Raw genomic sequence first — 15076 nt, 5'->3', positions numbered from 1 at the left:
AATGTAACCGCTCGAATTTAATGTATGGAACACGCAAGACCCTGAACATCCAAGTCTTTGTTCAGGCAGTGCAGAATCCTAGCCTGCTGATAAATGTCCGTTGAAAACAAGCAGGCAGATGCATTCAATAAGATCGAAGCTAGGAGCGGTGTCGCCACTGGGCATATTCCATTCAAGAGTTGAAAGGTCGTAGATTCATAGACAAGAAACATTGAGAATTAATCCAATTTCAATCCTTTCTATCTTGTCTAAGTGTACGGGAAGATGAGGAGTCTGTCTGCTAGTGGGATTCAGAAGCCCACATTAATTCACTAGAACCTTCAGCATCTCCACCCACATCAATATGCCCAGAGCAGTCACTTCGAAATTTTCCACAGCTGATTGTGAAAGTTGTCGATTGGAAAGCCTGCTCTGGATCTTTTGAAAGTTAATAATTGTCTCTTGAGTTGATCTCTTATCCGTGACTGAAGCTGTCACTAGTGGCTGCTGAGCGTGTCCGGACTGGCTTTTGAAAAAGTTAATTAAAGAAATTCAGTTGTTCCAGGATCCCGTGATGTTCTACAAAGAGTTCGCAAAAAATGTTGGCTGGTGTGCAGACGATGGATCGCGCATTCAAGTTGACAAAACACGAAAGAGTGTTGCGAAGCCATTTTGTCAGACGAAAAAAATGGCACTAAATGATAATGATCCTCCAATAGGGAGAAGTAATATGTAAAAAAATATTTTAATGTTTAATTCACCAATTCTGCACAAAACTACACTGAGAAGAAGCTTCTTATTTCTAAAAATAACGTAAACCCGGACTATATTCAAATAGATTCATGCTACAAGCTATGGGTTGATGACCTGGATTACTAAGACGACAAAAGAATTTCAATTCACTGCTACATTCTCAAGCCAACATACGGAGGGAAGATTGGTAGCTTGCAAACACACGTCTTCTGCGATCAACAACCTCCTTGGCTGGATTGGCACAGCACCTTCCCCGACACAGGCTTGATTCACATTACTTTCTTCAAGTAATCATTGCCCTACAGAAAAAAGGTTTGAAGGCTTCTGTATCTCCTTACAATTACGTCAAGCTAAGATTAACAGTAAACTCCTGGGGACCAATATAACAGCCTGACCTAGCATTAGCTGTTCTTCAGATTGATTGTCGAAAGCTCCGCTTCCACGTATTCACCGGCGTAAATTGGAGGGTACTTATTAGATGCAGCTTCCGTGGCGAAGTGACCAAGTGGTTTTAGAAGTGCGTCTGAAGCAATGTGAGCGAACATCTGCACCATACACAATACTTGAACTTTTATTTCCGCTTTTAACATCCTAGCTAAAAGATGTGCAGTTATCTGATTCAAATCTCTAGGGATATTTCATCTATACATTTCGATATTGAACCAATGCAACAGTCACAAATCGAGAAAAGCCGCATTCTCGAAGTCATAAGCTCTAAATAAGTATTCAATGGTGATGCTTACATTCTAATCAAAATGAAAGAGAAGAAACAACGAAACAAGCACTTACCGTTGAAGACACCCTCCAGAGACTCTTACCAGCCTTCTGCGACGCTTCAACAGCCTTTAGAGTGCTCGCACTCACAACTACTTCATGCATGCCTGCTGCGCATTCGCCACCTGTCAACCACTCCAACTGCTCCACAGCACACGCCTCACAATAGCAATAACAAGTTCAACTTAACTTTCATTGAAAGTAGGTGGTGTAATCCAGCATGCACTTATCCAAATCCACCAAATGGCCTAAACAGATATGGTATGTGGAATGAATTCCTTAAAACAAGGCCAGATTGCTAACCTTCAGTAAGCACAAACGATACTGCTATCCATCAATGAGAGCTCCGTAAAAGCAAGTGAAATACAGACCTGCTTGCCAGCTTGAAGTAGAAGACAACCTTCTGGAACTTTGACCGGGACTTTGCGTCCATCTTTGAGCCAGATGAAGAGTCCAGGAAATCGGCTGCGCCCATGAATAGTTAAGAAATTGAGGTCGTAATGGTAGCCCGCGAACACGTTGTTCAAATCAGCGTACTTGGATAAGTCACTTCCTGTTGGAGCTAGTAAATGGGGTCCCTGAAAAACAACCATCACGGCATCAATTTCATTTAAAACAAAAAATTCCTCAATCATCGTTTCAAAGTCGACGGAATGGACAGTAGAACCCACAAACAAACCCTGGATACCAAAGTACCTGCTTCATAAGAGAAGTGAATGCTGTCTTCGGGAGACCAAAGCCAATGGCAACCATCTCCGCGACAACCTACAACCAAGAGGTAAACAGGCTCAACACCATACCCCAAAAAATCACATTCAGTCGTACCTAAAAGTGTGTTATCACCGAATATCCTAAAAACTGTAGATCAAATGAGGCCCAATAGACAGTTTTAGAATTGCGGAATAAACATACCTCAACAGCGGCGATCATTTTGTGACCCCACCCATCCATGACATCCACCCATTCAGGAAGTCCTTCAGGTATGACAGGCTCGGCATTCAATTCCTGAAACACCACAACCAGATCAAAAAAGCATACTGCGCCGCCTTAGAAACAACCAATTCAACCAACAAGTCGAGATGCGCAGGCGAAATCGGACTCCCCGTGATGTACATTACACAGAATGGGTTCGACATGGAAACAACGAATTTTAGCAGCGTTAAGGACCTGAAACCGAGTTGTGGAAGGGCGCGGTCCGATGCGCCACATGTACCGCCATTTCCGATCGGGGCCAGCCGGTATGATAGGGCGGGCATGTTCAGGCAGGCTTTTCATATGCTCCTGCAACTTAAGGTCCACCGAACATCGAGGCACTTCAACACCTTCTGGAGTTACTCCTACCTGAATCAAAACACACCCTCAAAGTCACTAAAGAGCAATACCATCTCCAAATCAAAGAAAAAAACTTGATTACGAAAACACAAGCTCGCGACCTACAACCCACACCTGATAATGCAATTCAGGGCGCTCCTGCTTGAGCTTGAGGTCAGAAGCCTGGCCAAAATAGCGCTCCATCATGTCCAAGAACCGATCATTATCCTCAGTAGAGCAACAAGGATGACGAATGACAAGCGCTCCCGTTTCCCTCAAGCACGCGGCGACTCTGGCACAGCTCTCACGCAGCAGCACCAGCCCATCACCTTCGCCCAATTCCAACTGCGGAGACCCAATTTCTGCACCCCCACCGCCATTCTCCACGATCCCATTGTCGTATCCGTCCGAGAAGCTAATCGGCAGCTCACTCTCGCAACTCTGCGCTGCCCTCCACTTCAGAAACGGCTCCAAGTCTATCACTGGAAGCTCCATAGCTCCAACGCAACAACCCTCACAACACCACCACCACCACCAACACCATCACCAAACTGGATCCCTCCCCTGCGTCGCCCCTGCCTCCCACCACCTCCCAACACTGGCACCGAGTTTCGAAAACCCAATTCAGCAAACTAATCTCTGGTTAATAAAACAGGATGCGAGGGAAGCATCGAATGCACAATTATACAGTCTACGAATCCAATTCCATGGAAGTGTATCCAGCCAGCCAGAAAACGAAGGAGCTCCACACGCCGAGGCTTCGTCGCACCATCACGTCGTTGCTTCCCGACGACAACGACGCTCATCCTTCTCGTCCACGTTTCGTCGTCATCTGACCGTCAGTGATTAGTGATGCGTAAGGGGATCGACGTCCGTTGCCGTCACGATTCGTCGTTGCTTTCATCAATCTTCCGTCGTAACGTGTACTCATCCGTTGAGCCACGTCAGAGATGTGAGTTGCGCGGGAAAAGGGGGTTCCCGCGCTTTGTCATACATGAGACCGTGCCCATGTGTTGCACCCCTTCGTATTATGCTTTTAATGTCATGTTCAAATCTCGTTCCTTTCATCACAAAATGGATGGATGTATGTATGTATGCATGTATGCATGTACGTATGTATGAAATTAATTAAATCGCGTCTATTCTCATTATCTATTTTTGAAACAATGCAAATTGAACGAGTTATTCACTTAAGTATACATTTTACATTATATACGTATCAAATAAATTAATCAACCTTTGATGTTTTATGTCCGTCTCATTAATTTTCGAATAATGAAGAAGGCAGGTGATTATATGCATATATATATATATATATATATATATATATTAATTAGACCTTTTAGAAATTGTTACTAGTATTAGACTCTCTATGCCATTACATCTATTACAGTGATAAACTGTCAACCGACGAAGCATCTAAACAAGGTATTGTATTTTTAACAGGAGAAAAAGGTATATTCTAAATATTACGGTAAAAAAAATTAAAAAATAAAATAAAATAGAGACGTGGTTTACTTAATCCAGTATTTTGATGCTTTAAATTTCGCACTTAAACATTCATTGCATACTCATCATGGGTTGCTCAACTAGTACCATCAGCAGATCAAAACTACGATGATACATGATACTTCTACACATGTAAGTAGTATAAAAATTTATTTCGTGAAAAAATACAAATATTTTCTTAAACATTTATTGTTTAAAAAATCATATATAACTTATTTCTATCAAAGTGAAAATAAATCCCAATACAAATTGAGAAACTTATTTAAAATTGATCATATTTATGAATTCTAAGCAAGATGGTTTGAAAAAATCTGCAAAAAATTAGTGTATGTTAGTAATCAATCAATTAATCAAATACAAATCATGAACAATGACAATAATGCTTTTTGTACAAGTCTACTCAAAGAGTAGTTTACTTTAGCACTTTTTAAGAATTACATTTTTACTTTAATTTTTTCTAAGGTTGTAGGTATACACAATCTACAATATTTTTTTAACACATATTAAAAACTATATTAAACCAGGAAATGTCTACTTTAAGAATCATACAAAAATATTCATAAAACATTAACAGGTTATTTTATGTTTAATAATTTTCTTATAATATAATTAATCATTTAAAAAATATTAACATATCATTTTCAACATATCTCTGTGTCAAAAAATAAAATTGGCTTAAAAAAGAACTAACTCATTTAAGATTTGTATACTGATTTATTAGTTTGATTTTTTGGTTCCAATTTTAATTGTAAAATCTAATATGCAAATGTAATTCGTTTGGATCCTTGAAAATACAATATTTTATAAAAATATTCCTTAGAAAATGAACTTTAACTCTTATATAGTAAATATACATAACTTGTATAAATAACTTGACATTTGATGTTTAAATGTTAATAATAAAATAAAAAACACAATTTGAAATATAATTGAATTTTGTAATATACAACCTTGTTAAAGTCAACTTTGGATTATAATCAACCTATTTTGCTAGTCCCAATTTGCACAATCTACACTACAATACGTTATAAATTCAACAACTCTTTTTGGTCCCAAAAGGATGATTATAACAAGAACGAAGTATTTTAAAAATAGTAATCATAATTGTGGATTCTTCAATTATCATTTTTAATTAGAAGGTGATTATGTTGGGTGGTATTAACATTATGATTTTAAGTTCTGATTCACAAAAAACAGTAGAGATAAAACCTATATGAAACAATGTATCATTTTAAATTTAAATTTAAATTTACTTTATAATCTGAGATTGTTGTATGATCATAATTTCTTGATTAATCATGTTAACATATTATTCAAAAAATTATTCAGAGTATTTCTTTTGTATTTCAACACTCATACATTAATACTTAAAAATTACATAAACAGATGTTTACTAATTTATTCTACGAGGATAAATTGATAAACCATCACAAATTTTATTGCATAACTATGTACATTTTTTGGATGTTTAAATTTATTTAGTGAAAAAAACTTAAAATCTTATAAATTTAAAATACATTTTATGCATCCAAAAATCACTTAAAATTATATATACATATACATATCTTAAAAATATTTAATATGACCATATAAAATGTTTAGAACTTAAAAATTAAACTTCTGTTCATGCAAAATATGCAATAAAAAGATTGTAGACTTATACTTCATCTCATTGTTTATGAAATTGAATTTATAACTATATAGATGAAATAATTTTCAATGCAATAATAACTTCAGATATTTTTAAATAATGTAATGCATAACTTATACTCTTTAAAATAAATACCATGTAATAAAAAAATCAAAAATATTTGAATACAATAAATGAAGTCCTAGATATGGCATATCTTAATATATAAATTTATTTTTAGTATTAATTAAAACGAGTTGAAAAATAAGTATAAAAAATAATATGTTCTAAAAACATTATAATATTTTTTAAATGGATTTTTACCACAGAAGAACACGAAAATTTTGTAAAAGTTGTATTAAGAAGTAATTTAATGATAATTTTTTATATCTCTTAAAATAATAAGTGAACTGACATAAAAATGCGTTTTAATTTCACATAAAGAAACATATTTTATTATTATTATTATCTTTCAACATTATGATTCACAATTAAATCTACAAAGTTATAATTTAAAATCCTGATTTTGTAAGCAAATATTAAAATATGGAAAATTTAGATCAATTTCAAATTTTCAAATTTGGTTTTGACCTCATTGTAGCATTTTCTAAATTTGATTTCTCAACAAATAATAAAAAATATTTCATGTATATGTTACATTTGAATCAACTCTCTCTCTCTCTCTCTCTCTCTCTCTCTCTCTCTATAATAATTAAGTAAATAAATAAAAATTTGCAAAATTATCTAAGATATCAGTAATAACAGTCAGTAATTAATTTTAAAATAATAATTTTAATTTTAATTTTAATATATTTAAACTAAAATTGTACAACTAAATTTAAATTTTACCAAATATCAATTTTTTTTAAGTTAGTAAAATTTATTTTTTAAAAAACAATTAATATATGATGAATTTTAAAATTATATATGTATATATATAATTATAATATTTATGAATACAAAATTATTAGAGTTATGTCAGTCTTATTGACGTCCTATCTATGTTACTTCAAAAATTGTTCAAAGATTATACACAAATTAAATTTAATATCATTTATATAATTCTATTTCTTTATTTTAAGTAACATTACATTAAAAATTACAGTTTTATTATGCAACAAGATCAACTATTACATTCTAAATACCAATTATGCCAAGCTAAATCTTCTGTGTAATTAAAGCAAATACCAAAATTACACAGAAATTTATATTTTATATTTTTTTAATTGTATTTTTCTAATTGTCTTATTTTATATAATAAAAGCTAGTTTTTAAAATAAAAATAATGTTTATTTTATTCTAAGATTTTATATGTACTAACAATTTTAATATTAAATAGAGTTTTCATCTTTCTATATGTAATATAACTTTAAACATAAAGAATTTTTTTATTGTTTCATGTATAGTGTTTTAGTTGAATATTTTATCTCATATCAAATATATGAAATCCTATTGAAACCCTTTAAAAATTGTAAAGTGTTTTGTAAATATGTGAGATTCTTTCACATTGAAATGATTCTAATTCACATATTTAATGTAGTTTTTAAATTTAGGTTTATTATTTAAAATAAATAATTTTTAAAGAATTAATAATTTTGTTGTAATATCTAACAAAACAATGATTTATAATAATATAAGGAAGTAAATGTTTTTTAAAAATATGTTTTTTTTTTTTTTTTTTTTTTTTTTGTGGATTATGTTTAGGTGCACTTGAAAAGCAAGGACAATAAGATTCAAATAGTGATAATAAATATATAATAGTAATTAATACTTGTAACTATTTTTTATTCAATCTATTTAAGCATCAGTTTTATCAAAGCTATTATTTAGAGATTATATGATATTTAAAATGAGAATAGTAATAATACTAGTGATTTAAAAAATTTATACATGTTAAAGGTGAAGTATAATGTTAATAATATAATTCAACTTAAGTATATAATAATATTTTTTTCCAAGCATTAAAATTGAGTGTTTTGATTGTATATTCTATTTAAATTTGAATGCAAACATATGACAAAATATGTATACAATTTTTAAATCACTAGTATTATTACTATTCAGAAATAATAATTCAGGTATAATAAACTATTACTATTCAGGTATAATAAACTCTAACCTTGTATTTATCCTCTTATTCAGAAATAATACTATTATAATGTTAATAATATAATTCAACTATAATGTTAATAATATAATCAAATAAGTGAAAGAAATAAGAGGATAAATACAAGGTTAGAGTTTATTATTTTGTAAAGTTGGGTGAGAATTTTATATTTAATATTACTATTTTGTAATCAGTTTTAATGTTAATTATTAGAGTTTTTTTTTTTTTTTTTTTTTTTTTTTTTTTTGTGTTAGGCTTGTACAAGATAAAATGAATTCTAAGTATTTTGACTTATTGGTTCTAATATTGTCTTGTTGATTTTGTCTTTTAAAGTCATACTATTCATATTTTAGATTAACTCTGTCAATATTTTATTTAAATTTAAGACACCTCTTATTTAAGAATTCTATTATAAAGGGTCCAGTTTCATATGTTTTTACAACAAATAAAATGATTTTATTTTACTTATATTTTTCTAATAAAATCATTGATAAATTCTTTCATATTTTCCTAGTAAACCATTTTATTTTGGTAAGATGCTAATATATGTATACTTACACATAAATATTGAAAGATTACTGATGTTTTTAAAATCAAATTAGATTTATTTTATTTTATTTTATTTTAAAATAAAAATAGCTAGTTACATTATGTACATATATATATATATATCAAAAAGTCAGAAATTTTTTTATGATTTTCTAAGAAAAAAATATTAACAATGCATTACTTTCACAAGTATCCTCTAATAAGATCCTTTAATATGTTAGGTTCATGTTAGTATATTTATTTATTTGCATCTGTAACGTCGTTTAAAACGATACACATTGAATTCTAATTTTGCCAAATCAGATTTTGTATCGGTTCTGTAGCGTAAAAAGAAGAATCAATCAGTTCAAATATGAGATATTTTCTTGTTCTTAAAGGGCGCTGGAACCCACAGCAATTGATTTAAGGTTAACGTCCAAAAAAATAAGGAATTTTAAATGAGTTCATTTGCACAAATACACAAAAAAAATGTTACATACTACATTCTACTACTTGCAACTTCACATCTATTTAATTCCGTTCAAAATGAGAGCTCACCACTCGACATCAGAAAGGGTTTGATTTTAGAGCCTGTTTTATCTGAGAATTCAAGGGCTGGTCACGGGAGACTCATCCGGGAATGGGCACATCTACACAGGTCACAAAATATTTTATTTCAAAACCATTTCAGCTCAAACTCAAAACAATTTCAAATACATCCCGTTTCAAAGTTGGTTGGGTTACTAAAGAGTACATCGAAATGCGTCGGAACTTCTATTGTAAGCATTCAGGCCAGCCACTCAAGGTTGTCTTGACTTAGAGATATTTCTAATATGATGGACAGTTTATTCCCAATCAATGTGTAAGAGCTAAGAAATTGTAATCGTAACTTGAGGTCAGCCTCCAAGGAGGTCCAACCGCCAGGAAACAACAGACTGAATGCACTTGAGGCCATCTTAGACAATGTCCTTGCGTAACTCCTCCTTTTCTAGTGGAGGCTGAGGAAAGAGGATGCTCAAGTGAGGCCGTTCAGCGTTAAAAGGAAGACGATAAAAAGAGTTCCCTCTTCCCGAAGACATTCCGAATCAAAAGGATACAAAATTTCCTCAACGATGCCAATTATTCAATGTTTATGAGCTAATATGCCCACATGAAAGCTGGCACTTCGTAACCACAAATGTTATGGATAAAGTAAAAGTAAGAACTGCTACAGAAAGAAAACATGGTCCCTCTGTAGGTTTCCCAGTCGACATTCCCACCACAGTCTAGACATAACCTTCAAAGCGCCTTGCAACGTAAGGAACTGTGTTATTTAACAATGCGTGTCTAGGCTTCATCTTCTTCAAACTACCACGAGGTCGTTGGGTCCGCCATGTTCTCTGAAGGGTTCCATTCAGGTTGGGGACAGGGGAAATTCACCACTGGTCCCAGAGAACAAATTGGTGTTATGCTGCTATGCTGAAAGAAGAACGAAACTGTAGAGTGAAAGAAACCTAAGAATTGTACCATGAAATATGTGGAGGTGTATCCCTCTAGATGTACATCAAAAGTGAAAATCCCTCTTGTGCTGCTTTTAAAAAACCGAACCCCACCGCCAACGCTGGGGTGCAACACCAATTGGCATCGTTGTAATTTAAACAATTCCTGTGCTCAAACATCTGCAGACCACACAGATGCTTCGTATATCAGCGTTAGGAACCTGGATATGTTAATGATAAAATTCTATTGTCAGATTAACGAAAACAAAACTCATTCACAGTTATATCCTAGAATTAAGACCATATCGTAGCCGCACGTGAAGTCCTTGCTTCCAGATACAAGGTACATCAAAAACGAGCAAAAAGCGTAGAAGGCAGACAACAAGGAAAGCACACTCACCAAGACGAGTACTTCGCATAGGAATGTCTTTCAATTCCCGTCGCATGCACAGCCACTCTCCAAGAAGAGCAGTGACCACCACACATAAGATGTACACAAACCACCATAAAAAGCTAGTCGGGAAGCCGTCGTAAAGAACACATAAAATGAGGTGAATAATGTACAGTGTCACAGTGAAATCTAGGCACTTCTTGGCCCTCTCTACCAATATAAACACATATGCCGCTCTGCATCACAAATCCAAAAAATCGCCAGTATAAACGATTAGATAGGAAGCGAAACAAACACATCGTCTTCCATGTACACTCCCGCCTTACGCATTTCCACGAACAAGGTTTCCGCCATTATGTTCACCAAGCTCAGTCATAAGAGTTGAGATCGAACAAGCATGTCGGGACATTGCAAAAATCCACAACCCTACACTTCCTTCACAGTTCATCGAAGAGCACACGCTAATCTAAACCCATGTGACATATACCTGCTCACCACAATAGACAGCAGGAAACCTCCACTGGGTATGCAACTCTCTCAGCTCTAGCGCATTCATTCGTTTGATTCACAAGGAATAAGCAGGATCCGTACCCGCACAAAGCGTTGACGACGTAAGCAGCGATGATGCTCCACCCGACAACCGAAGCCCCCGTGACTAAGGAATGGTTGAAGAAATACTTGAGCGTGAGTTCGGATACTTGCGTACCCACAAACGTCCACAAGAAAATTCCTAAACTCATGTAGTACAGTGACTGAATACATACTATCTGTGCAAGTATCAGCCAAGGATCCCATATCATGGCACCATAAAACATGGTACCCTACCCACTCTTTCCTTCAATTCCCTTCCTTCTCCCCTTCCACGCAGCAGAGCATACCCAGTGACGAAATCAAGCTGCGTCGTAAACCAGGTGCCCTATGACCATTCAGAAATCACAGTCCCAGCGCCAGCCTCCAGCCCTCCTTCCCGGCCGCACAAGCACATCGCTCGCAGACATACTATGCGGGAGACAATACTGAAGAAACCCTAAAAATATGAAACCTGAAAACCCCACAAAATCTTTTGTTCTCCTACCTCCTGGGATTCTCGCTCAACCTCTGTGGAAACGAACAAACTTCAGAACGACAAGAAAAAGCCAGTTTGCTCCGAGATTGCACCACGACCTCACTCTACTTAGCAGCACTTCCAAAGATGAAAGCTTGATTGTGCAAAGCTCACCGCGTAGACTTGGCAAACAATGAGCATCTCACGAGCACGACAAGTAGTGGAACAGCAAGCTGGCCACCGTGTGCTGGCCCCTATCGCCTTCGCCCTGACGCATTCTTCACCGCATTCAACAGGAATCGCGAGGCAACGGCCCTGCGAGCACTCTTCCTTCCGCACTCCCCTCTCCTGGACGAGCAAACTAGTTTGCATTTGCACAGTTTCACACCGCGTGGGTTTGGAAAACTTGTAGAAGAAAATTTTTGCACCGTTGGAGTCGCAGTCTCCAAATGGGTAGTAGGAGGTGGGCACAATAAAATAAAAAAAATTAACGACCAAAAATAGTCCACTCTTCTGGTAGGTCCTTGTAACACAAAAGGAAGTCATGGTAAAAAGTAAAAGTTCTAAAACATTTAAGTACAATATAATAAAGTTGAAACTGAAATTCAATATTAAGGTCATGCTCGTAGTGACTGTTTAAGTTGACACCCCACTTGATGTCACTTGTGAGACCGTAGGTCAACTATTGAAGAACAAGTCAACCCTTGTTTATCCCCTAATAAAAAAATTTGTAGAAGTGAAAATTACATTGTTATAATTGCACCTTTTGAAAATAGGGATAGATCCAATAAGAAAACGAGAGAAAAATCAACTTTTTCAAGAGGCTTTTATAACCTTCATCCTTAAATGTGGATACTAAGGTCAAGTTCAAAATTAATGTTAAATTTGGTATTTTACTTGACATCAATTGTAAGACAAAAATTTAACTATTAAACAAAAAAATAAATCTTTTTTGTATTTCAATCAAAGATTTTGTTTAAGAAAAAACTTGTATATTTGGAAGGTAGTTTTAAAAAATAGAACAAAGAGATGTGAGAGAAGAAAAGAAATACATAGAAGTAGGAGCACAATAAATTATTGAAAAATAAATAAATTCTTCATATGAAGATTTTATAATATTAAATCCTAAAATTATAAAATTCTAAAATATTTATTCTAAATCTTCTATTGTATAAATCTAAATCCTAAAATATCAGTCTTATTGTATTAGATTATATTATACTAGCAATTCAATAAACATAAGTAAAACATGTATTTATCTTAGTTTTTGCAATCACCTGCTAATATTGGTTCTTATTAAGATATATTGATCAAAAGAACAAAATTTTGAATAATCAAGCATATGAGATCTCTAATGGTATTTGTTTAAAGATTTAATTAATGTAAAATAAATATTTATTTAAAGGATTTTTTAATATATATATATATATATATATATATATATATATTTTATTGATCAATTCTATTATAAATATAAATTAGAACCTTAATTAAGAAAGAATGATTTTAAGCAAATAAGATTTTAAAGATATAAATGACTAAATAATCAAAAAATCAATACATTCTTATATGACTAAAAAATAATAAATATTCATTTAAAGATAGTTATAATATTGAAATTGGAATAACTATTGCCAAAGAAAAGAAGACTAGAGAGTATTGTAATAAGTCTAAAAATAAAAAAAAAACAAAGATAAGAGTAAAGAAGGCCTCATTCTTGTCTTATTCTTGCCTCAATATATTCTATCTAATTAAGGAGATATGTAGCAATGTTCTATAGGTCATATAACATGTGTTGAAGTTATAAGACATATTTCTAATTTGGAAGGCAAGTTTCCAACATTTGTGCCACATACTCAAATTTTACCAGAAGTGATTAATATGTGTAAGATGTGGCAAATTTTAAACACCACACTTCTCACACCTTGACAAATATAGGTTATTCTTTTTCTACTTCTACATAAGAACTATCCTTTTTCATATAGTAATTCTTTGATAATGATCATTTTTTCATCTTTATAGCATTAATATGAGTTTTTAGAGTTGAGATTAATGTCAATATTGTGGTTAAAATCTATCTCATGGTTGATAATTGTATTATCATGATGACTCTATTGAGACCAAAGTTTTTATCAAAGACAAGGTTGAATAATTCTTTTAAATTAGATAAATTCTATATTTATCTTAGACATCTTAGTTCTTTAATCTCTTCTTTTTGTGCCCTCACATATCCTATAACATCAAATTATTACCAAGTGAGTCTTTACTAAGATTGAAGTAGTCCATCGATGTAGTTTGCTTGAAGTAAGACTTTAGATTCTATTTATTGAGCCTTGTCTTGTAGTTATCTACTTGCATTATAACTCTATGGCCTTAATTCTAAAGCTTCTTCAATATTGAATTGAAAATCCAAAAGTCTTCATAAATCATTCTTTAAATTATTTTATGACTTAAAACTTAAAACTTATTTATGCATAAATAAAGTAGAGAGAAAGAATATAATAGAATGATAATTATAATTTTTATTATGACTCTTATTATAGTATTCATAATATAAGCTATTAGCTATTTTTAGATTATTTATAATAAAATATTTATTTTTATTTGATCTTAATAAATCTATTTTGTTTTTAACAACTTTAACTACCTAAGACTCCTTAACCACATTATTTTTTAAGACATATTTAACACATATGTAATTAATCACTTTTTTTATGTATACTAATTATTTATAATTCTATTTTTTAAAATCTTTTTATAACAATTCTTTTATATTAAGTCTATATTTTTTTGTTTTAATTCTTTATATTCCAAGTCTTTTCTAAATTATTTTATATAAGGAATATAAGATTTTTGATAATTGATTTTTAGAAATCAAAGTTAATAATTAAGAATTTAGAGTTAAGATTTTAAAATAATAATCTTAAGTTAAAAAATTTATAAGTCAAGTCTTCAATCTATTAAACCCACTACAAATACTTATAAAATCCAATCTATGTCTTTGAAGCTTTGAAGAAGCTTTTCTTCAAGATATCATCAAATTACGTATTTTTACTCATTCCTATTTATTTCAAAGTATCTTAGTAATTACTACTATTGATATGTATATTTGTGATAAAACACTAGGATGTTTAAAAAAATAATAGATTAAAAAAATACAATAATCAAGCACTTATTGTCAAAAATAAGTAGGCTTGGAAGCTATAAGACAAGCTAACTTAAGATATGAATTGACAAGTTTGAAGAGGCTTTAGTCTTATCTCTACTTGTTCTACTTATAAAACCAAAGGTTTGTTGTTTAAGTTTTTAACACTTTGCCACACAAGCTATTTAAAAGACTTATTGGCTATACTATAAGAAGTGTGCTAAAAAGCTTTTTATAAAGCTTGGCATTTGAGTTATTATAGAAGCTTCCTAAGAAGGTGCCTAATGTGATTAAATTTCTAAGCTATTCTAAAAACTTTTAAAAATAGCTACCAAATATAGCTTGATTTTTAAGTTATCAAATAAATACTTCTATGAAAAATTTAAAATATTCTTTAAAATATCTATTAAAATAATAAAGATTTTA

General features: G+C 32.2%; 2 protein-coding genes across 2 annotated transcripts; both read right to left on the bottom strand.

The window, feature by feature from the left end:
• Window positions 1-710: 710 nt before the first annotated feature.
• Window positions 711-3549, bottom strand: LOC112291274 (uncharacterized). The gene is made up of 7 exons (XM_024538445.3): window positions 2953-3549; window positions 2674-2847; window positions 2419-2511; window positions 2203-2271; window positions 1878-2084; window positions 1522-1647; window positions 711-1277 (listed from the first exon to the last, which is right to left on the bottom strand). The coding sequence occupies exons 1-7, from the start codon at window positions 3310-3312 to the stop codon at window positions 1134-1136; spliced, it is 1173 nt and encodes a 390-aa protein (XP_024394213.1). The 5' UTR covers window positions 3313-3549; the 3' UTR covers window positions 711-1133.
• Window positions 3550-9685: 6136 nt separating this feature from the next.
• On the bottom strand, window positions 9686-11909 carry LOC112290959 (uncharacterized). Its single transcript, XM_024537847.3, has 4 exons — window positions 11680-11909; window positions 11052-11558; window positions 10470-10696; window positions 9686-10249 (listed from the first exon to the last, which is right to left on the bottom strand). Exons 2-4 carry the CDS (start codon window positions 11273-11275, stop codon window positions 10242-10244), a joined length of 459 nt encoding a protein of 152 aa, XP_024393615.1. The 5' UTR covers window positions 11276-11558; window positions 11680-11909; the 3' UTR covers window positions 9686-10241.
• Between the last annotated feature and the right edge of the window lie 3167 nt (window positions 11910-15076).

Source organism: Physcomitrium patens, chromosome 14 (assembly GCF_059467195.1).
Source record: "Physcomitrium patens ecotype Gransden chromosome 14, ASM5946719v1, whole genome shotgun sequence".
NCBI lineage: Eukaryota > Viridiplantae > Streptophyta > Bryopsida > Funariales > Funariaceae > Physcomitrium > Physcomitrium patens.
Note: the sequence above shows the minus strand (reverse complement) of the source record. Positions and strands in the feature narration are given on the sequence as shown.

Coding starts and splice junctions, on each gene's coding strand:
- LOC112291274 (XM_024538445.3), bottom strand. CDS start 3,312: ATGGAGCTTCCAGTGATAGACTTGGAGCCGTTTCTGAAGTGGAGGGCA. Junction 2,848..2,952: donor GCCCTGAATTGCATTATCAG/GTGTGGGTTGTA, acceptor GTTTTGATTCAG/GTAGGAGTAACTCCAGAAGG. Junction 2,085..2,202: donor TCACTTCTCTTATGAAGCAG/GTACTTTGGTAT, acceptor GTTGTTTTTCAG/GGACCCCATTTACTAGCTCC.
- LOC112290959 (XM_024537847.3), bottom strand. CDS start 11,275: ATGTTTTATGGTGCCATGATATGGGATCCTTGGCTGATACTTGCACAG. Junction 10,697..11,051: donor GTCGTCAACGCTTTGTGCGG/GTACGGATCCTG, acceptor TTTGTGATGCAG/AGCGGCATATGTGTTTATAT.